The sequence below is a fragment of the Thalassophryne amazonica genome, chromosome 18 (assembly GCF_902500255.1).
Source record: "Thalassophryne amazonica chromosome 18, fThaAma1.1, whole genome shotgun sequence".
Classification (NCBI taxonomy): Eukaryota; Metazoa; Chordata; class Actinopteri; order Batrachoidiformes; family Batrachoididae; genus Thalassophryne; species Thalassophryne amazonica.
Genome location: NC_047120.1, coordinates 64,594,508 through 64,615,965, shown reverse-complemented (window position 1 = coordinate 64,615,965; position 21,458 = coordinate 64,594,508). Strand labels below are relative to the sequence as shown.

General features: G+C 39.6%; 2 protein-coding genes and 1 long non-coding RNA gene across 3 annotated transcripts in view; 2 read left to right on the top strand and 1 right to left on the bottom strand.

Annotated features, from left to right (window-relative positions):
* Positions 1 to 15,798, top strand: part of abca5 (ATP-binding cassette, sub-family A (ABC1), member 5) — a 46,333-nt gene extending 30,535 nt beyond the window's left edge. Inside the window, exons 19-38 of the mRNA XM_034194481.1 lie at positions 2,028 to 2,194; positions 2,445 to 2,572; positions 2,666 to 2,803; positions 2,904 to 3,017; positions 4,483 to 4,653; positions 4,756 to 4,869; positions 5,369 to 5,500; positions 5,910 to 5,978; positions 6,067 to 6,158; positions 6,480 to 6,603; positions 7,756 to 7,873; positions 7,994 to 8,085; positions 8,777 to 8,952; positions 9,370 to 9,445; positions 10,619 to 10,713; positions 11,139 to 11,258; positions 12,891 to 13,043; positions 13,411 to 13,490; positions 13,577 to 13,632; positions 13,723 to 15,798. Coding sequence (XP_034050372.1) covers positions 2,028 to 2,194; positions 2,445 to 2,572; positions 2,666 to 2,803; positions 2,904 to 3,017; positions 4,483 to 4,653; positions 4,756 to 4,869; positions 5,369 to 5,500; positions 5,910 to 5,978; positions 6,067 to 6,158; positions 6,480 to 6,603; positions 7,756 to 7,873; positions 7,994 to 8,085; positions 8,777 to 8,952; positions 9,370 to 9,445; positions 10,619 to 10,713; positions 11,139 to 11,258; positions 12,891 to 13,043; positions 13,411 to 13,490; positions 13,577 to 13,632; positions 13,723 to 13,863 — 2,356 coding nt within the window. The 3' untranslated portion in view covers positions 13,864 to 15,798. The remainder of the gene's footprint in view (positions 1 to 2,027; positions 2,195 to 2,444; positions 2,573 to 2,665; positions 2,804 to 2,903; positions 3,018 to 4,482; positions 4,654 to 4,755; positions 4,870 to 5,368; positions 5,501 to 5,909; positions 5,979 to 6,066; positions 6,159 to 6,479; positions 6,604 to 7,755; positions 7,874 to 7,993; positions 8,086 to 8,776; positions 8,953 to 9,369; positions 9,446 to 10,618; positions 10,714 to 11,138; positions 11,259 to 12,890; positions 13,044 to 13,410; positions 13,491 to 13,576; positions 13,633 to 13,722) is intronic.
* Positions 10,441 to 21,458, top strand: part of baiap2b (BAR/IMD domain containing adaptor protein 2b) — a 104,955-nt gene continuing 93,937 nt past the window's right edge. Inside the window, exon 1 of the mRNA XM_034194483.1 lies at positions 10,441 to 10,476. The gene's annotated coding sequence lies outside the window, so the exon portion shown is untranslated. The remainder of the gene's footprint in view (positions 10,477 to 21,458) is intronic.
* LOC117531394 lies at positions 17,086 to 18,431 on the bottom strand. The gene is made up of 2 exons (XR_004566620.1): positions 18,171 to 18,431; positions 17,086 to 18,140 (listed from the first exon to the last, which is right to left on the bottom strand). It is a non-coding gene; the product is annotated as an uncharacterized LOC117531394 (long non-coding RNA).

The following is a 21,458-nucleotide window of genomic DNA, read 5'->3' as shown; positions in this document are numbered from 1 at the left end:
TTTCCATATTGTTTATAGTCAAATTTTTAAATTTAGGTAATTGTTTATTTCCAAATATAATACATTTAGTTTTCCCAAGGTGGAGTGACAATTTATTAGCATCAAACCAAGCCTTGAACTTTCCCAATTCGTTCTCCACCATGTCCAGAAGCTGTTCGACATTATCACCACTGCAAAACACAGTTGTGTCATCAGCAAAAAGGACACACCTCAGTGATCTCGACACCCAGCTTATATCATTAATATACAGTAAAAATAACAATGGACCCAATACTGATCCCTGCGGCACACCGCACGTAATTTCCGGGGTTCAGAATTGATATTGTTAAAGTGAACATACTGAAATCTACAATGTAAATAACTATTAATCCAATCATATGCAAGACCTCTGATTCCATATTGCTGCAGTTTAGATAATAGTATTCCATGATTAACTGTGTCAATTGCTTTCTTTAAATCAAAGAAAATGCTTACTGTGTATTATTATCAATTGCAGTCGCTATATTTTCCACCAAATCCATCACAGCAAGTGATGTAGTCCGAGACTTTCTGAATCCGTATTGTTCTTCGCAGAGTATGTCGTATTTTGATAAATAGTCCTGCAGTCTCTTAGCAAAAATTCTTTCTAAAATTTTGGAAAATTGTGGCAAAAGTGAAATGGGTCTATAATTAGAAAAGGTGTGTTTATTGCCGGATTTAAACAGAGGTATTACTTTGGCTATTTTCATTTGAGAGGGAAATGTACCAGTGCTCAGTGACAAATTGCAAATGTAATTGAAAGGTTTTACTACACAATCAATATTTTTTTTTCAATAAAGCCATATCCAAACTGTTAAAATCAGTCTTACTTACAGTCAGTCTTACTTTTGGAACCGTACACCAAATCAATTATTTCTCTCTCATCAGTGCCACCAATAAACATTGACATAGATTTATTAAATGATGTATTATTGACCCAGAAGTTGTTATTCGATGAGTCAATACTACTAGCAAGATTTTTCCCAACATTAACAAAATATTCATTAAAGTGGTTAGCAATAGACTTGTTGTCATTAATCATATTGTTACTATTTAAATGAAAAAATGAAGGATAATCTCTAACATTTTTACTCTTATTTATTATATCATTTATAATATTCCATGTGTTTTTGATGTTGTTTCTATTTATACCCAGTAACTCACTATATATTTTCTTAGAAAATTTCATAATATTAATTAATTTATTCTTATATATTTTGTATTTAGTTTCAGCTTCCTTTGTTCTTAATTTTATAAATTGTTTACTTGTTAACAAGTTCTTCTTTTTACATGCATTCTGAAGTCCCTTAGTTATCCATAGTTTATGACAATCTCGATTTCTGTGCCTTTTGTTAACAAGAGGACAATGTTTGTCATATAACCTGGAGACAGTTGAAATAAAAGCATTATAAGATTCATCAACATCATCAACATGATCTTCTTAGAACTTGCTGGAGACAACATGGACGCTATGACAATAAAAGAATGATCTGATTCGGTTTAGATTGGGCCGGAATTTATACACAAGCCTGCCCCCGTGCGTGGAGCAGGCGCAAATTTATACTCACACTTGCCCCAAAAAGAATACAGTTTGACAAAAAATGTTGAATTTTTTAATTTTTTTAAATACAGTTCTCTTAACTATTTGGGGTCCACAAATCAACCGCAAGTTAAGCAATAATGCAAGTTAATGGGGTTTATCTGTACCAGCAATCAGTGATGTGCACTCAGTGCCACTTTGTTCGGCACGCCCCCAGCTTTGTGTGGTTGTGTGTATGTCATGCATTGCTGATGTTTGCATTATCAAGCCGGCGTACTTAATGAAGTGGATGATGAGTGACGATGGCTGTGATCATTGTTGTCAAAAAAGTTGTTTGGTTGTTTGTTTGTTTTTTGTTGTTGTTGTTGTTTGCTTGCTTGTTTTTTTTTGGGGGTTTTTTCAATTCTAAAGAATTTCTTCCTCTGAGTTTTCGAGTCACAGTTCCTTCACCGTGTCCTCTCTCCCACAGACTGGCCTTGTTCCTGGTGTTTGTGGTCACTGTGCTGGTTCTGTCTGTGATCACAGGCAACATCCAGTTCCACCCTCCAGAGCGACAGTTCCTGCCCATCTACCTTCTCCGAAGGCACCAGGCATCCCGGCGGCACGCCACCAGCCTCTTGGTTCAGAACTCTTCAGGTCAGTCTACTGCCAACGTTCCCAATGATCTAGTTTGTGCACTGGAAGAAAACAACAAACTGCAGGCCATCTCGTATATAATCTTTTTAAAAAATGATTAATCCTACTCTTAGCAGATTCAGACTATCGTTATGTGCACTGAGATCCCGCCAGCATCGATACTACGAGCATTTCGGCACATTTGCTTTTAAATTCCTTTCAGTGCCTTTTTCTCCCTCTGGTGTTGACATTGTTTATCTTTACCCAACAGAATCTGATATTTCCGACTTCATCCACAACCTCGAGTCTCAGGACATCAAAGTCGAGTTGATGAAGCACGGTGACTACATGGCTGCGGCGCCCCACAGTGCTGCCTTCAACGTGACCGGATCTAGTAAGGTCAGGTGCATTGGATGGGGACGTGCTGCTTGACGTTCTGGTTGAGAGCTTGATGTATGGTTCTTTAACACTTTGTGCGCTGCCTGTTAACAGGGCTTCAGATACAGTGTTGTGTTCAACAGCACTGCAGTCCACTCTTTGCCGATGGCCGTGAATATCCTGAGCAATGCTCTTCTTCGAGGTTTGAATGGCACCGGACAGATTCAGGCTTGGACCAAACCTTTCGATAATGTAAGATGTCACATTTAATTTGATTTGTTTATGTAAATATAATGCATGTTTGCCCCCCACACAATGATGTTTGAATATTACAAATATTTAAATTTCTCAGCAAATCTCAGATGAAACCTCTTTCACTCTGGTCTACATCGAGGCGATCATACTGGGAATGCTAGCAGCTGGAATGCCGGCATATTTTGCAATGGATCACGCTCAAGACAGAGAGGTAGTTTCTTCTACTCTAATGATGACTTTTAACTCTGGCTGCAACGACTGAATGAATGAAAATTATTCAGACAAGAAAAATAAAGATTTTAGCAAAAGAAAATCAATGAATTGCCCTTTGAGGGATCAATAACATTGTTTCAATCATGAAAAATAAACAGATCCTGACTGAAATAATACAAAAAAATAACAATTTTAATTTTGTAATCATTTACAATAATTATGTTGTAAACATATTAAGACTTGGGACGTTCTTACTGCCCATATTGAGAAAATTGAACTGTATAAATGTGAACAAATCAAAAATGCATATTTTAGGTTCAAATTACAGGAATGACCCAATTTAAAATTCTCATATTCCTTATAGACTCATTTCAATTTGGAAATAACAATACAGGGGAAAAAAAAATGTAGTGCAAGTTTTTATTTATTTATTATTAAAGCTACTATGTCAAATGAATTCGCAATGATAAAACATCCTTTAAAATCAGTTATACCACGGTCAGTGAGAATTCCATGTCTAACTGGCGTGCAAAATTTCGTGTACGCACACGTAGTTCGGCGAGTTAAGTCACTGTGATACCACTCCGCTCTGGTCGTCACCATAGCAACACGCAAATAAATCAGTTGGCGCAGATCAACTGTGTTTTGACAGGTGAATGACAGAAACGTGATAAAACATGGATTTCCAAGTTAATTTTAATATTTTTGACCAAAATAAAACGTTTGAGGAATGGAAAGAGGAGGAGAGCAAACGAGAAGAACAGCAAAAGCAACGGCATAAAGATTTAACATCGTACGAACTGGACAAGATTGAAGACGGGAAAGAAGAAGAGAATGGTGCTATCCTTTGCAGACTGCCGGGGCGCTCCGCATCAAAACAGTGAGCGTAGTTTCTGGACCTGTTGCCAGAGTTGGTGCAGCTTCACACAGCAGAGAGTGGGGTGGTGTGAGTGGCCCGCTGTGGCGCGTGCCCACAGACACAGTAAGTGCATCGGAGGCAAAATATCTTGAGACTGGCATAAAATAGTCCCAAATACTTGTGCATTTTTATCAAGTTCTGTTAACTTAAATAAATATTTGTGTGTTAGCTCACTCTGTATGGTATAAGCGGATTAAACAACTTGAAGCTGTGCATTATACCGTTTGAATACACTCCGCTTCATGTCGTGGTGTTTTAGACTTCACGTCGTGCATTCAAACCGTATAACGCACGGCTTCTCGTTGTTTAATCCTTACTTCAGAAACAGCTGATTCTGTATGAGAAACCATGTGTGGTTACTTAAAAGCACTTTGAATGAACTCTCTCATTTTGTAGAACACTATAAAACAGTTTAAACCAGAGTTTCTCTTTGACAAAAAAAACTTCAAAACATTTAATCTCATCATTTCTCAATTTTGAAATGTAACTTTGAGACAAATGGATTTTTAGTGTGTATTTTTCACACCATTGCGGTCGTCCTCAGATCAAGTGTCGCTCCGTGCTGAGAATCTCTGGACTGGTGCCGTCTGCTTACTGGTGCGGCCAGGCAGCCGTGGACATCCCCTTTAACTACCTCATCCTGACCTCCATGACCATCATCTTGTTCTCCTTCCACACCAGTGACCTGCTCGCCTCCAGCAACCTCACAGCTGTGGTCTGTGCTGCTGAAGATCCTTTTATTTGCACAACAGCTTTCGTGCAAGTAAAATTAGAACAAGACTAAAGTGCATCTGTGTTCTTGTCTGTTGTGCTGCAGATTCTGTGTCTTGTTGGTTTTGGAGCAGCCATGATCCTGTTCACCTATGTGGTGTCTTTTGGTTTCACTCGGGTCCAGAGCAACAGGGATTTCTTTTCTGTCATCTCCATGATGGTGAGATGGGCTTTAAAAAAAAAAAGCTGTAACATCTAGGATAAAGTAATTGTAACAGTTTTCACAGTATATAAAACAATTACATTTTGTGTATCAGTGTAACTTTAGTGCCGGGGTTTTCAACTGATTCCAGAAAGGGCCGAGAGGGTGCAAGTTTTCTTTGCAACCACTCACTCCACCAGGTGATTTCAATGAATAACATCACTTTGAGCAGATGGTTCTATTTCATTCCTCCTGACCGCCAGAGGGCAGTACTTAGCACCTGGATTATTCCAACTCTGGCAGTCACCCAGAATTCATAGAACCGTAGTTACATACATAACTCTTGACTCAGTTAATCATTGAAATCACCTGGTGGAATGGGGGGTTGCAAAGAAAACCTGCACCCTCTCTTCCCTTTCTGGAATCAGTTGAATATGTCTGCTTTAGTGTCTGATCCCGTGCTGCTTGAGTGACTTAAAGTATTTTATGTGGTGACTGAGTGATTTTTGTGCTTCAGGTGTGTGTGGTTTCAGCTTGTCTAGTACAACTTCTGCACGACATCCCGACTTTGTCCAGAAACTTGAACAACATCTTGTGCATGTTCAACCCACTCTACCCGCTCATAGGCTGCCTCAAATGCATCACCAAGGTACAAACTCTGAGCACCGTATCTCCAAAATCGATGGTGATCAATTTAATAATCGATTTGTTGTTGCAGCTATTATTATTGTTTGTCAGCTTGAGTACATTGTCACTTTATCCAAGAAAACCTCCAGGTTTTAATGGTGATTTCATCCTGCACTCGTAGGTACAACATAATGTATCGACTAAATTAAAACCGTGACAACTTTTGACAGAGTCTGCTGTTCTGTCTGTCTTCACATTATGTTCCATTGATTCAGACTCTCTCATGTCTCGACTCAAAATCTTAAAATTGAGAGTGTCTCTGGCTTTTTGGTATTGAAGGATTCAGGGTGGGTTTTGATCTTTTGAGGTAAGATATCTTTATTAAAGTTTGAGCAGGAATATACTCACTGATGGGTTTTCTCTGTTTACAGGCAACGTTCTTCCCTTCGGCCTACGAGGAGAACTCCTTGTGGAAAAGTCTGCTCATTGCAGTTATAGCGGTACATCGTCTAAACATTGACATTTAAATGCACGGCTAACGTAGACTTTTAGTGTTAACTGATAATCTGTATTTGTTGCTGTGGTCAGCCTTATCTCCACTGCATCCTGCTGCTTTTGCTCCTCCGCTGGCTGGAGATCCGTTACGGAGGGGTGACCATGAAAAGAGATCAATTCTGCAGGTGACCAAAGTTTATTTGTTTATTTACGTATTTATTTAACTCAACACATTGCCTACAAATCAAATTAAAAATCAGTGGTGGCGGCTGCATCCAGTCACTCATTATTTCCTCCGCCATTGATTTATTTGTCTTTCTCCTTCTGCCTGTCAGAGCAAATGTCTACTCAGTGATGTTTGCTTGTCTGACTTCACAGAATAACTTTCTCCTTCTGCCTGTCAGAGCAAATGTCTACTCAGTGATGTTTGCTTGTCTGACTTCACAGAATAACGTTTTTACATGAGCGTGTGACCCAGGCTTTCATGTTGTTGTTAAATCTCAAAGGATCACATCCAAACCAAAGCCCAAAGTGGAGAGGAATGTACAGGAAGGGCAGAATGAGGATGAGGATGTACAGATGGAGAAAGCCAGGGTGAAGGAGGCCCTCACCTGCCAGTCCTGTGAAGAGGTCAGTGCTGCTGGTACACCGACATCATAGCCAATTTATGATTGCTTAGCCTCTGACAGTATGCTTGCTAGGCAACCGATGCTTTAATTATCTTTGATTGAAGCCATCAAGAGCCTCAAAGACAACTTTTATCTTCCTCACTGAGCTTTGGTATTGAATTAACACTTAAGCCCCTGTCACACATAGCAAGAATGTGGAGGAACCATGCCCCAACACAGTAGATATTGCCATAATCCGATTTTAGATGCTGTTTTGATGCCGTCAGAATATGTAAATTGCAGTCAGATGGTCCTCGAATTGTACATGGACTGGCTGATTTTGACCAACTGTGTTGACTTACGCAGATTGCTGTGAAAACATTTTGGAACTGAAATCCGACACTTTTCGGATGTGCACCAATTCATAATTCTGACCCCATTCTGCGTGATTCCGGCTATATATGATGGGGGTATTAAATTTGTTTAAAATTAGGAATTGTTTGCTGAGTATTTCGATATTTCAGACAGCAAGCAAGGAAAGAAGGAAGTGTGGAAGGAAATGGAACTTTGAATTTGAAAGGTTCATAAATATTTGGACATCCCCTGTCCCAGCGGATTGGTTGCAGTGGTTACTCTTGGTAAGGAACAGGCTGGTCAAAAGTGGACAGACGTATATCCTCACTCAGTCACTCACTCACTCACTCATCCTCAACCGCTTACTCCAGTCAAGGAGTCAGGGGTCACGGGGGAGCTGAAGCCCGTCCCAGGGGTTCACCATGGACAGGACGCCAGTCTGTCATAGGGCCACATACAGACAGTCACCCACACATACACCTACAGACAATTTAAAGTCAAATTCACCTTATCTGCATGTCTTTGGACGTGGGACTAAGCCGGAGTACCAGGAGGGAACCTGTGCAAACATGGGGAAAACATAGGCCACAGGTGGGAGTTGAGCCTATGACCTTCTTTCTGTGAGACCACTGAGCTACCATACTGCCCCACTCGCACACAACTGACTTTAATATATGTAAATTTGAAAAATGACCCATGTGTTTAAAAATATAAGACTTTAAGGGAGCAGCAGGTGATAGTGAGCTTCAGGACCTCCAGCAGCCGTCATGGTGTATCTGAAGCTAATCCAGTTGCTCTTCATTGTATTTTGTCCGCTTAGAAACCACTCGTGGTTGTGAGTAACTTGAGGAAGCAGTACAAGGACAAAAGTGAAGGTCTTCCTGTCAACAAGACACGGAAATTAGCGGCAAAGAACATCTCTTTCTGTGTTCGCAAAGGTATTATTAGGTCCTTATCTGGCATTATTACATGGTCACCAAACTTTGATTGTTGAAGTGGACTTTAGTTGTGGCCTTCTTTTAAGGATATTGCTTGTCATTCTAACTGCTCTTTATTAGGAGACGTTCTGGGACTGTTGGGCCCCAACGGTGCAGGGAAGACCACCGTCATGCACATGCTGGCTGGTGACACGGACCCCACTGCAGGCCAGGTACACAAAAAACAAAATGCAGTTCCTGAGATACACACAGTACCTTCAATGGTACAAACTTTGGCGGGACTAAAGCTGTTCTTCTTGCTCTGGTTTCTTGTTTGGATTGTCCTTTAAAACTGGACCAGAAATCACTTTGTTAATAGTGATTACCCATAAATGGAAGAGAAACTCAAGTGTGTGTGTGTGTATGTTTGGATTTCCTTTAACATTTGGGATTTTTACCATTGTGTCAGCTTCTGTTTTACTAAATAAGCTACTTTTTAGAATCAGAAAAGGTTCCGATTGAAAACATTTCTTGGGGGGTGTATTAGAGGATGGTTCCTTTTGAAAATGGCCAGTGTGTGTTATCCATTATGGCCAGTGTGTACATCATGTTGTTTTTCGTTTCTGAGCAGTAACTAAAGAACACTTCATCTGAAACCATTTCTTAGTTCCTTTTGAAAAATGGGGGTCAGTACACCACAGTGGCAACATTTTACTACTTCCCTATAGAAGTAGTTTCCAGACTTCATTATCTCCTTTATTATAAAACCCTTGACACACGAGCGGGGGCGTATCCCACGCTTTGCTTTGCATTTGTTAATATTGCTCATTTGTGAATTATAATAATGTAGTAACATGAGCTTTAATTTGTCATGATGCTTTGTTTTAATTTAGCGGATTCTCTAAAATGTTGAACTGTGTCCAGGTGCTGATGGGGGACTACAGTACAGAGTTCCATTCAGTGGACCAAACACTGGAGCACGTGGGTTACTGCCCACAGGTGAACCCACTCTGGCCCCGGATCACTCTGCAGGAGCACCTGGAGATCTACGCCGCCATTAAGGGCCTGAGAGGACAAGACATGCCGGGTATCATCAAACGGTAGGCTCACATGCTCGTCTCAAACAGACACTTAGTTCCACCATCAGACGTTCGGTCAGGGTGAAGAATAGATGCATGTTCTTCTTGATCATCTTCTGTCCCTATCGTAGTCCTTTTAATAGCTGCTAATCCTGAATCCAGTGTGATATTTACAAATATTTTTCAACACCTAATATACACACATTTATATTACAAAAAGTTATTTTTAAATGAGTCCGGGTTTTTTTTTTTTTTTTTTTTTTTTGCTTTTTTTTTAAAAGTTTCTACAGATGGAAAAACATTTCAGTGTCATAAGTGTTCTGGAATTAAATGAATTCCTTATGCCGCTGCCACCCCCCAGACACACACACACTCACAAATTGTTTAATAGTAGTAACCAAGAGCATGTACATTTATAAATTTATTTACTCCCCCCAGCGTGGCGAATGCTCTTGAGTTGAAAGAACACTTGGGAAAACAAGCCAAGAACCTGTCGGCTGGACTCAAGAGGAAGGTGAGAACACCACAAACGACTTTATATCATCTAAACTTGCTGAGCGGATTGAAGAAATGCAGACAAAATCCACCTGAACTGCAGAGTTTTAAATGAGACTGAACGATGAAACTTTTTATAACCAACAATGTGATTTCGGCTTTGTGTTGTTTTTAATTGGGCACAAAATTACGTTAATTACATTGATTGTTTTGAGGGCGGAACGGTGGCTTTGGTGGTTAACACTGCTCCCTCACAGGTAGAAGCTTTGAATGCCACCTGGTCCTTTCTGTGTGGAGTTTGCATATATGTGTGTGGGACCCTGTGATAGACTGGCGGTCTGTCCAAGATGTACCCCGCCCCTCGGCCAGTTTCCGCTGGGATAGTCTCCAGCCCCTCGTCACCCTTATCTAGAATAAGTGGGCTGAAGAAAGAAGTGTCACTTATTTTTGATGAAAGAGCGCTCGTTTTAAAAGCACTCCTCTGCACAGAGAGCTGAGTGTAAATAACGGCCCCTGAAGAGTCTGTGCAGACGACAGACTGAAGTCCAACCAGTCATTCAGTTAGTGTCACTTTTTTAAGGGAAACGAAACTGTCAGACTTAAAGTAACAAGCTCTTTTTCTTAATAAATCACTCATATTTAAATGTCATAATGTCAATAAACTGGTCCATACGTCAATAGAAAATGAGCAATATTTAAAAGGTGAATTTTCTCCAAAATATTCCAGTATACATCATTTTGATATTTATTTATTTTGTGAATTTATTTTATTTTTATGTGGAGTTTTATTTGGTATCCTGGGATAAGCACTGGGACCAATGACCTCAGGGCCTATATAGGACTTAAGTATTTATTTATTTAAATGTAACAACAAGATAGATTGTAGTTAGAAGACAGATGAGTGTAGTACATCAATATAGGCTGGAAATTATTTTTAAAAATAAATTACAATTTTAAACTTATTCAACCCTAAATTGATGATTTTTTAAATTCAGTTTCAAATAGGATTCTGCTAAATGTTTTTGTCTTTTTATATAATATATATATTTTGTGATGAATGGGATTCTGCTGAATGTTTGAAATGTGACTCTTTGAGGTGAAAGTTGTTTCTGATTCATTGACGTTTACTTGCGATGAATCAGTAATTCTTTGCTTCTTGTAAGAGTCCTTTTTGACTGTTGTTTGTTTGCAGTTGTGTTTCGCTTTGAGTATGATTGGAAATCCTGAAATAATCCTACTGGATGAACCGTCATCAGGGATGGACCCCAAGTCCAAACAGCGCATGTGGTGAGACTCCATTGTGGCGTTCGTCGTGTTTGCAGTTTGTTAGAGTTTAACGAAAGAGTTGGAGAAAGCGGCTTCTCAACAGGTGTACTATAGGTGGCGCTGTAGGACGATCCCAGAGAAATGCCATCATTGTTTTTCTGTTCCTCTTTGACAAACTCAATCTTCTTAAATGGGAAAATAAATTGCAAGAAGGGTTTCCAGATTGTTGGAAAATTCTTCACCCTGAATGTCCTTGTCCTTGTTTGATTTCCTGTCAGCGAGGAACATCTGGATATAATACCTCAAATTTATGATGTTTAGTTCACAGTCATTTTGCTTAAAATAATTTTGTTTTAAAATGACAAGATATGGAAGCCTGAGAATAACTTGAGAACTACACCGTTACAGAAACCAGTTAGTTTCTGACCTCAGTATCTTCTCTGTAGGAGGGCCATCCGTGCTGCTTTCAAGACCCGTCAGCGGGGAGCCGTGCTGACCACGCACTACATGGAGGAGGCTGAGGCCGTGTGCGACCGCGTTGCCATCATGGTCTCTGGTGAACTGAGGTTTGTACTTCCAGTTGTGTGCTTTCACTTCACGTGGGCTGGGTCTGTGCCGGTGTTGCAGACCGAACGGTCCACCCCTAAAAATTGGTCCGCCCTGCCTCCAATGCGCATGCGTCATTTCAGAGCTCAACCGCTTGTCTAAGAGAGAGTCTCTTCACCCAAAGTGATCAAATAGATTAATGGGATTATTAACCATCAGATGATAAGGTAAAACCTCTTAAATCATTCTAAAGTCAGTTTTAAGTAAAAATGAGGTGAAACTCGGTGAACCGCGGCTAATGATGCATGCACAGTGAAGGCAGGGCGAACCGATTTTTTTTTTTTAGGGGGTACCGTTCAGTCGGCGACACCCGACCAGTCATGGCATCCACACATCAACTCTAGATCTACGGCAACTGCACGTGAAACATACATCTCAATGCTGTAATGCAAAACATTTCTGTAAGTAGAAGAAGAAATTAATTTTTTGCATAAAACACCAGTCACATGTAAACGTCTACATCATAGTGACATCACGACAGATTCAGGATTATCACTCAGTTCTGTAATTACTCAAAGGTTTTTTGTTGAATAATAAACTAATTGCAGTCTAGTCTCCAGATGCTGCATATTGTCTGCCTGTGAGCAGTAAAGTGCAAGGTCTCACTGATGCTGTCATTAAGTACTACAAGTGACATTCTGATTACGGGCATAGCAGCTATTTTTATGTGTGAGAGAGTCATCAAATTATTTATTTATTTATTTATTTATTTTGTCCTGGGATTGTATGGGTGTCTCCAGAGGATTATCTTTTGGAGCAGATTGGTCAAAAGTTAAGGTTGGCAAAAATTGTCAGAAAAGCACATTTTCCTTGAATATCTCTGGAGCCAAAAGGACTAGAGAGGTGATGGAAAAATTAATGCAGATATTAATCAGTAAATCATTTATAATCAAATGGTGTGAGCAATGTTATTGTCAGAATGAAGGAGTAAGTGCTGTGTAGTCCGAGGTTTACCTCAGGTTTCCGTATGACTTTCTCTGAAAGGGACACCAATCTATAACAGGTGACTTCCCAGTACTCATTTACAGCTGGGTGGACTGAGATGACAGATGGGGTGTCTTGTCTAAGTGCACACAGACAGGCAGGATTCAAACGCAGGTCTACATATTGGCAGGCCATCTCCTTATCCACTCAGCTACATCATCACAAACAGCATGAATTTCTGTTCTAATTATCCAAAAGAACAACCCCAAAAAACAATTTTTCAGAGCTGACTGCAGGTGCTGCTGTCGAGCTGCACAGCAGTGTTGTCTATATGCATCGGGTATGCTTCTTTTTTTTTTTTCTTGTGCCATATTGCGAACAATTTGGCACTGAAGCCCTCACAAACAGAAAAATAAATGCTCAGAAGATGGGAATTTTTTTTATTTTTTTTATTTATTTTTTTGCTGGAGAATTTTCACGCCCTCTTCCTCCTCCTCAACTTTGTTTCACCGATCGTCAGCTGATTTTTTGCATTGCTGGCACTGTCTGAGTTGCTCAGCAATTGTGTGTTGTGTTCCCAAACCCAGTTGCCCACATGCTCATTGGTGTGTTTTGTGTAAATACAGACTTGTGAACATGTGGTTGGTAATATTCAGTCCTCTGTTCAGGTGTATCGGCTCCATCCAGCATTTAAAAGGAAAATACGGTCGAGGATACAGTTTAGAGGTGAAGCTCAGAGAGGAACTGACGGGGCTCCAGCAGGTGGCGCTGCTGCACAAACAGATCCTCCAAATATTTCCTCACGCTGTCCGGCAGGAAAGGTGAGACCGGCCGATCCTTGCGAATGTGTTTTTTCATGCTTTGTTTTTTTTTTTTTTGTTTTACTTGTTTGAAGCAAGATCCAAAGGACTGATGGCATTGAGACTCTTGCACTGTCCAGTTATTTTATTTGTGTTTTTTTTGTTTGTTTGTTTGTTTTTTTAATAATTTGGTATAAATATTCCTTGTGGGACTGTCTGGTCATGGCAAGTTGAGTGAATCCATGTGGACTCAAAACGAAAGTCCAAGATTTTCACTGATCTTGAGTTATTAATGCCACTTTTCCCATATCTGGTGAAAGTGATTCTTTGTCCAAAGGACTTCAGTGTCTCTTGACTCTGTTTCATTGTTTGCTGATGATGTTTGTAGTTTTGCCACTCTAATGGTTTATAAAGTCCCCATGGAGGATGTGACATCACTGGCCAAGTGCTTCTCTCAGCTGGAGAACGGTGAGTCACCTTTGACAACATTCACATCTGCTGACTCCTTGAATGAAATCTACTGACTCACTGAATGACTTGTTCTTCTTCTTCAGCCAAGCAAACCTTCAACTTTGAAGAGTACAACTTCTCCCAGTGTACTTTAGAGCAGGTACGCAGTTTTGCAAAAGGTTGAACTACCAGCTTGAACCTTTCGAGTCAGAACTTCAGGCTGACTTTTATCTCCCTGGTGCGTCTCCAGGTGTTCCTCCAGTTTACCAAGGAGCAGGACAAGGAGGAGGATGAGGTGGGCTCCCTCAGCACCACTTTCCAGTGGCAGCGTTTGCACCATGAGGGCCCAGTCTCCGCCCACCACACAGACAGCATCGTCCACCAACTTTAGATCAAACTCAGCGAGCTGAAGACTCAACCAGACTGACGGATGCTCACCTCCTTAGGGCTCTTTGGCGCTTGCCCACTTCCCCACCACTTTACCCCGCTGTTCTGGACTGGACAGCCATGCTTGGCGGTCCAGCTCCTGGTGGGGACTCTGGGTGTGAGGACTCTTCTGGATTTTGGTTCAGAGGCGTGCAGCAGTGTGCCTGTGACCTCGTCCACTGGTGCTCTGCAGGCTTTGCCCACACCCACTCCTCATTCTACTCAGCTTTTTTTGTTTGCGCTTTTGAACCTTGGCAGGAAGTCAGTAAGTGGAAACTATCTCAATATATCTACGATATTTATCCTTTCCATCGTTTTGTCACGTTGTGTTTGTGAGCAGAACAGAATCTTCAATCGTACCAAAGCAGCACATCTTTGAACCGCACAACTCCACGGACACTGAGATATACCTTTTTATTTATTTATTTATTTTTTTTTTAAGTGTTGTAGCATGTGTAGAAAATGTTTGCGTAAACATTGTGCCGTGGAGGTGCGGCGGTGGAAGAACGTCCGTGTCCCCCTGCTGGCTGCACAGGCAGGACACGCTCCTTTTTACATTTTTTTACTCAAACAGCAGTGGTTTTCTTTCTCTTGCATTTCCTCATATTTTACACCAGCATGCACATTCTAACCTCTAGATCCACGTTTATACAAACCTCTACTTTAGGAGACATTTAGCTTCTTATTTCCCACCTGATGTTCAGCATGCATGGTAAGGAGGAGCTTCTGATTTTTACATGCTTCCACTGAGATTTACCCTAACTAGAAGAACCGATGTTAATGATTTTTAAATGATTACGGAGGTTGAATTTTTATGGTTTTGTAGGGGGTCCTTCATAAAGGGGTGGAGTCAAGATTTGTTTGTGGTCTGCACAGCCGTGCAGAATGACTCAAACTAATGAAAAAACTTTTAATAAATGTAGTCAAAAGTCATAATCTTGGCTGGAATAGAAACTGTTAAAGCGCGCGCTCTCTCTCTTGCTCTCTCTTTCTCATGTTGAAGAGGCTCGAATCGAACCTGAAATAGCAGATAGTCCACTTGTTTGTTTGTTTTTTCCATAATTATTCAAAATATAATTTGCCAAAATTCACAAAATGTGGTGAAAAAGTGAAATCTGGCCTGAAATTGGAAACAGTTTTGTTTTACTTTCTTCAGTGTATACATTTAAAGTTTTTGGATGTATGAAGGAACTTATGTTTTTGTGCAGCTAACAAGTGAGTTTTCACAGACATTTGAATCTGAATTGGGAAGTAAAATATGAAATTTTGAGGCGAAGAACCAAAAGGAGATGAAACCATGAATTTTTATACTTTTTTTTTTATTGCTATCTTTGTGGGTTTTTGGTTGATTGTGGTGATGAAGGATTTGGATCTTTGCCCTGTGGCCTTCCTCTGTCCAGGTTTAGCTTTGACACACACACACACACACACACACTTTGGGAACATAGTGGTTAATATGCACATCAGTACATGTAGCACAACGCCCTCTAGTGACTTCAGGAACTTTAAGAATCTTTAATCTGTGAAGTGATGCAGAAAATTCAATGCGACATAAGATGAAATGCTTCTCAGATTTATTTAATAACCTTTTGGTCCTCTTAAAAATACTAATCCTGAGTCTGATCTGTACAGTCTGAGTCTAATGGTCTTTATCTAACAGGTTTATTTCCATGGCAACAGATGCTGCTTAAAGCCCATGAAGAGGTGACACGTGTTTGGACTGAGATCAGGACTTGCTTAATCTTGAATGTATGTGGGTGTCTGGTTTTTAGCTCACTCTGGTGATCTGCCTGTTTTGGTATGTATTTATACTGACGTATTTGTGTGATACCCGTCAGAAAATTGTATCTTCTTCGTGATATTCAGGTGAGGAGGATTAAAGAGAACATTTAAGATGTAAGAATAGATATAAACGCTACTTTTCTGCCTGCACAAGCGGCTTCCTGGGTGGATATTTTAACACTATAGTAATCCTCTGTAGAGAAAATAACAGCAACAGTTGAAGTAGTTTAAGTTGTGAATAGTTTTACAGTTAATCAAATATTCATTCACCAAGCGCAAAAAAAGGCAGAAATGTTCTGATTCTAGAATTTTCTGTTTCTCTCCACTCTTTTATTATTAATTCCTGATAAATATTTTAGGTTTGGGGATTCATGGCACTTTGTTCTGTATCTTTTATTTATTTATATATATATATATATATATATATATATATATATATATATATCTTTGAATTATTTTAAAGCAACAGTGTGCAGGATTCATTGTCATCTAGTGGTGAGGTTGCAGATTGCATTATGCCATTGCCGGTCGCGATTTTGTTTCCCTTCAAAATTTTTGTTTGTTTGGTGACACAGCTTCATCCTCACTTTACTTTTCTTGAGATAAGCAATACTATGCATGAGCCTCTATTTCACAAACTTGTTAGCCTGGACTAGCGACCGGTAGGCATTGTGTAGGTTAACAACCCCTGATTCCGCGACTTTCTTCTGTGGTCTTCTGGGTGCAATACAAAATGTGAAAAGTGGAGTAAATGTCCCCTGTATCAATATGGCAGTGCAGCATGGCTGCCTCCATGAGGGGGCCTGCTCCCAAGTAGACGTGAAAGACTCATTCTGCGAGTCATGAAAATGCATTGACTCGTTGCCGGTAATTACGCACTAATGAACAGATGCTTATGAATGCTGTATTCTACTTCTGCTAATAAACGCCTTTACATCCTGCACACTGTAGCTTTAAGGTCTTTGTCATGGAAGCTGCAGATAAAATGCAGATATTTTATCTGACATATATAAAGTATAACCAGCTATTTTTAGTTTTTTTTGTTTTGTTTTTTTTTGTGTTGCTCACTGGTGTTAATTTCGAGGTGCTTTGTCTGTTTTTTTTGGGGGGGGTGGTGGTGAAAAGTGTGATACTGTATATATTTTTTTGTTATTTTGGAGACTGTGGCTTTGGTTACACACGACTTCTCATGTGACTGCTGAAATCACGATTCAAATTTGATTTGTGCTCAACAGCATGATGCAAAAACAAACAAGTAAACATTCTCAGGCTTTCAGAATGACTTTATTATTATAAATGTATTATATTTTATGGATTTGCAATGAGGAGCGTGTGATATCTTTGGTCCTTGTTGTGAAAACAAAGTCTTGACCTTTATTGCTGACTTTCAGCCCCCCCCCCCCTGTTTTTTTTTTTTTTGGTGATCTTAGACACCTGCTCAGGTGGTTTCTGATTGGCTATCAATACAACCTTTTGTTTGAATTGTGAGCGATGGGATTGGTTTTGGATTTGACAGTGAGATCGTGTAACCAGGGCCAGATGAATGTTTTGCTGTCTAGGAAAGTGGGCAGAGTTAGAAGTTGATTGACATTAAGCCTCAGTGTTAGCTTCACAAACGATGCTGCTGGTGCGTCATCTGTTTGGCAACTCGAACCTTAGCAATCAAAGTAAATTTATGCGATCCCCCCAAACAGGTCATGTTCAGAAACACATCTGGCTGAATTTGGGCAGGAGCCATGTTTGCGATTATAGCCTGACCGATATACTGGTGGGAAGATAATATCGGCCGATATGAGTCTTTTTATGAATATACAGTTATGTATGCCGATATAAAACTTTTTACTTTTCAGGATAAATGATGCAGTAAAACACCTTGGCTGTCGGAAATGGCGTCATTACATAGTTTGTTCAACAGACAATGCTCTCATGGCATTGTTTGCAGTGCTGTCAAATATCCCTTGGCCACAGGCAAAGCGAACAGCTACTGTTCATTTTCAGTCAGTGGCTGTTTTACGACTAGAGCCAAGTGGTCGCTATGCTGACAGCTAGGTGTGGCAAAAATCAATGAGAAGTCTATTTCATACAAATGTGGAGTGATGACACTGCAACTGCCAAGTCTAGGAAAGGCAGTGTGATAAATGTTGGTTGAATATAGTTATTTATAATAAAGTTCATGTTTAAACTATGAAACCATATTTTTATTATTATTGTCATCAGGGTTTGATGACAAAATGGAATTTATGCCATTTTTGTGTACATATCTGCAGATATCTATCTTATTATTAATTTATTTTTTGTTTAACCTCTAATATCTGTTTCTGCACTCAAAAAAAAATCCATATCGGTCGGGCTGTCTTTGTGATGTTCGTACACTGTTGGGTGGATGTAAATGTAATTTTACCTAATGTTTTATATTTCCTCTTTGCACACATCTGGCCTTGTGTCCTCAAACAGGGTACACTATAAAAGACTGGTGACAGGATGGTGAACTTTTAGGGATTTTAAGTATAAACACTGCGTACAGTTTTCTTGTTCTTCCTAAGTGCAATACCTGTCGGTGTCATTGACATAAATATTTTTTTTCATACTCGGGTGTGTTCAGTTTCATGTAGCTGCCCAAGTAGCATTTTTTTTGTTGTTCTTGTTGTTTGTCTTTTTGCATTTCTGTCATTCTGCTTCCAGAACAGAAATCATTGCATTATTTTACATGAAGAGCCAAACTTTGAATAGAAAAGCAGTTTGCATCCAAGTTTGGTCTGGGTTCTGGTTGTAAAAGTGCACAACATTTGGGGGAATTCACAACCATTCTTTGTATTATGCAATCTGTGTCGGATTCTGTGTGCACTGATTTTCCTTTTTAAGGACTATGTATCATGTCTGAAAGGCCAAGTGTCACTGATGTGGGGTCATGACCTTTTCATGAATAAATGTTAATCCAATTGATATTTGAATCTCCTGATTTTATGTAACAACCAGGTTTTTTTTGTTGTTGTTTTTTGTGGCGGGGAGTAAGTTTTTGAACGAGTTGAACGAGTTGATTTTTCAGTAGTGCAGCAAATAACTGAAGCAATACTTCACATGGTGATACAAGCACCAAATCCAGCACAAATACTCCTTAGACATTACGCTTGTGGAAAAAAAACGACAGGCCACTTGAATTTTCAATAGGCGCCCACGTAGGGGTCATTGGAAGAATTACACAGGAGTTAAAATGTAAAAATGCTCCAATCATATTGTAAACTACACCACATTATTTGTCTGATCATAAAGATGCCATAAAGGTATAGTTTGAACTATCTATGACTGAATGTTATGGGGTAAAAACCTTAAGAATGTTGACAAAGGTCAATTTCAGTCTAGTCAAAAGTTAAAGTTGCTCCAATTTTAGTAAAAAAAATGGTGCAATTTGTTGATTGAGCTATTTGGATTAATAAATGGAATAGTTTTGACTTTGTTGAATGCTTGGTCTCTAAAGTAAAGGTCAAATAATGTTGACGTCCACTGAATTCTATGACATGACATGTTACCCCGTAACGTGATAACTAAACAAAATTGGCGCAGCTTTAACTTTTGACCCCTGTACAAACTGAAACTGAACTTTGTCACCATTCTTGTTTTTACCCCTTAACTCTATAGAATTCAGTTATAGATAGTCCAAACTATACCTTTTTGGAATCTTTACAATCAGACAAATAATGTGGTATAATTTTCAATATGACTGGAGCATTTTTATATTTTGACCCCTACGTGGCCACCTATTGAAAATTCAAGTGGCCTGTCGGTTTTTTAAGAGTAATATCTAAGGTGTACTTTTGCAAAATTTGGTGCTTGTATCACCATTTAAAGGATTTCTCTCTAAATATTCTGTTATCTGCTGCACTACAGCATGCACTCCAATAATGACCCTATCGGGTCTGGGATTTAAGGTCACGGGGAAAAAAAAAAACCCAAAACATTTATTTATTCATTTGCATATTTGGATAATGTTGATGCAAACGTAGGTCACTGTCAACAAACGTCAAATATTAAGACCAAGGTCAAGGTACTTTGTAATAAAAAAAAAAGTCTTTACATACTGTATAACTGAAAGAAATAGTGCCAGCTTTTCATAGTTCTGACAAATTCAAGTTTATTAATTTATATAGCGCCAATTCATGACAAAAAAAACTGAATTAAAAATTTAAAACGCAATAAAAAGACAACCATAAAAGAATACAAGAATAAAAACACAAACTAATGATAAAACAAGGAAAACAAATGAGTCTTTAAAAGTGACTTAAAAGTCTCCACAGTATCAGACTGCTGAATGTGTGCTGGGAGATCGTTCCACAGAGCTGGGGCACGGTAGGAGAAAGCTCTGTGACCGGCAGACTTTTTATTCACCCTGGGAATACATAAAAGTCCTGCACCCTGAGAACACAGGGCCCGAGCTGGTACATAGGGGCTTACCAGGTCAGCCAGATAGGGAGGTGCAAGTCCATGAACAATTTTATAAAGTAATAACAGTACTTTAAAATCCGACCTTGCAGCAACTGGAAGCCAGTGCAGGGACGCCAAAACGGGCGTAATGTGGTCAAACTCTGCTTTGTGTCAAGAGTCTGGCACCAGCGTTTTGAACCAGTTGAAGACCCCTAATCCTGGACTGCAGTAAGCCATAAAATAGAGCATTACAATAGTCCAGTCTAGAAGAGACAAATGCATGAATCAAAGTCTCAGCATCAGCCATAGACAGGATGGGACAAATCTTCGCTATATTTCGCAAATGGAAGAAAGCAGTCCTCGTAATGTCTCTAATGTGGAGATAAAAGGACAACGTAGGATCAAAAATTACTCCAAGGTTCTTCACTTTATCCGTATGATGTATAACACATGAACCTAAGCTACGTGCTAGCTGATCAAATTGATGCCGATACCTTGCTGGACCAAGAACAATAACTTCAGTCTTATCAGAATTTAAAAGGAGGAAGTTACTAGACATCCAACTTCTTACTGATGCAAGGCAATCTTCCAAAGACTTTATGTGAATGAGATTACCAGTTGTTATTGGCATGTGCAATTGAGTGGCATCAGCATAGCAATGAAAGGGAATCCCAAAGCGCCGCAGTATATTCCCAAGGGGTGCTACGTAAAGGGAAAAAAGCAGGGGGCCTTAAACGGATCCCTGCAGAACCCCAAACTTCATGTCCCTACGATCAGAGGAGGTGCCATTACACAATACACAGTAAAAAGGACTGGACAGGTATGATGTCAACCATGCAAGAGCAGTTCCAGTAATCCCAAAGTGATTCTCCAGCCTACTGAGTAAAATATGATGATCCACAGTATCAAACGCAGCACTAAGATCCAACAGCACCAAGACTGTAGTGGTATCAGTCCATTGCTCGCAAAAAGTCATTCACTACTTTAGTAAGTGCTGTCTCTGTGGAGTGATATTTTCTAAAAGCAGACTGCAGTGGCTCAAAAAGATTATTCTCAGTGAGGTAGTCCACGAGCTGTCGCAAAACCACTTTTTCCAGGATTTTAGAATAAAATGACAGATTTGATATCGGCCTATAATTTTTCAATACACTAGGGTTGAGATTGGATTTCTTAAGTAATGGTTTAATCATTGCAGACTTGAAACATTTAGGAACAGATCCAGAAGTTAATGAGAGATTTATAATTTCCAGCGGAGGAGCGGCGAACACACAACGCCAGTCACACAACACTGACAAAACTTATTTCTTACTAGAGTCAGAAAGTACTTAATAACTGCCACATTTTACTCATAATGAGAAG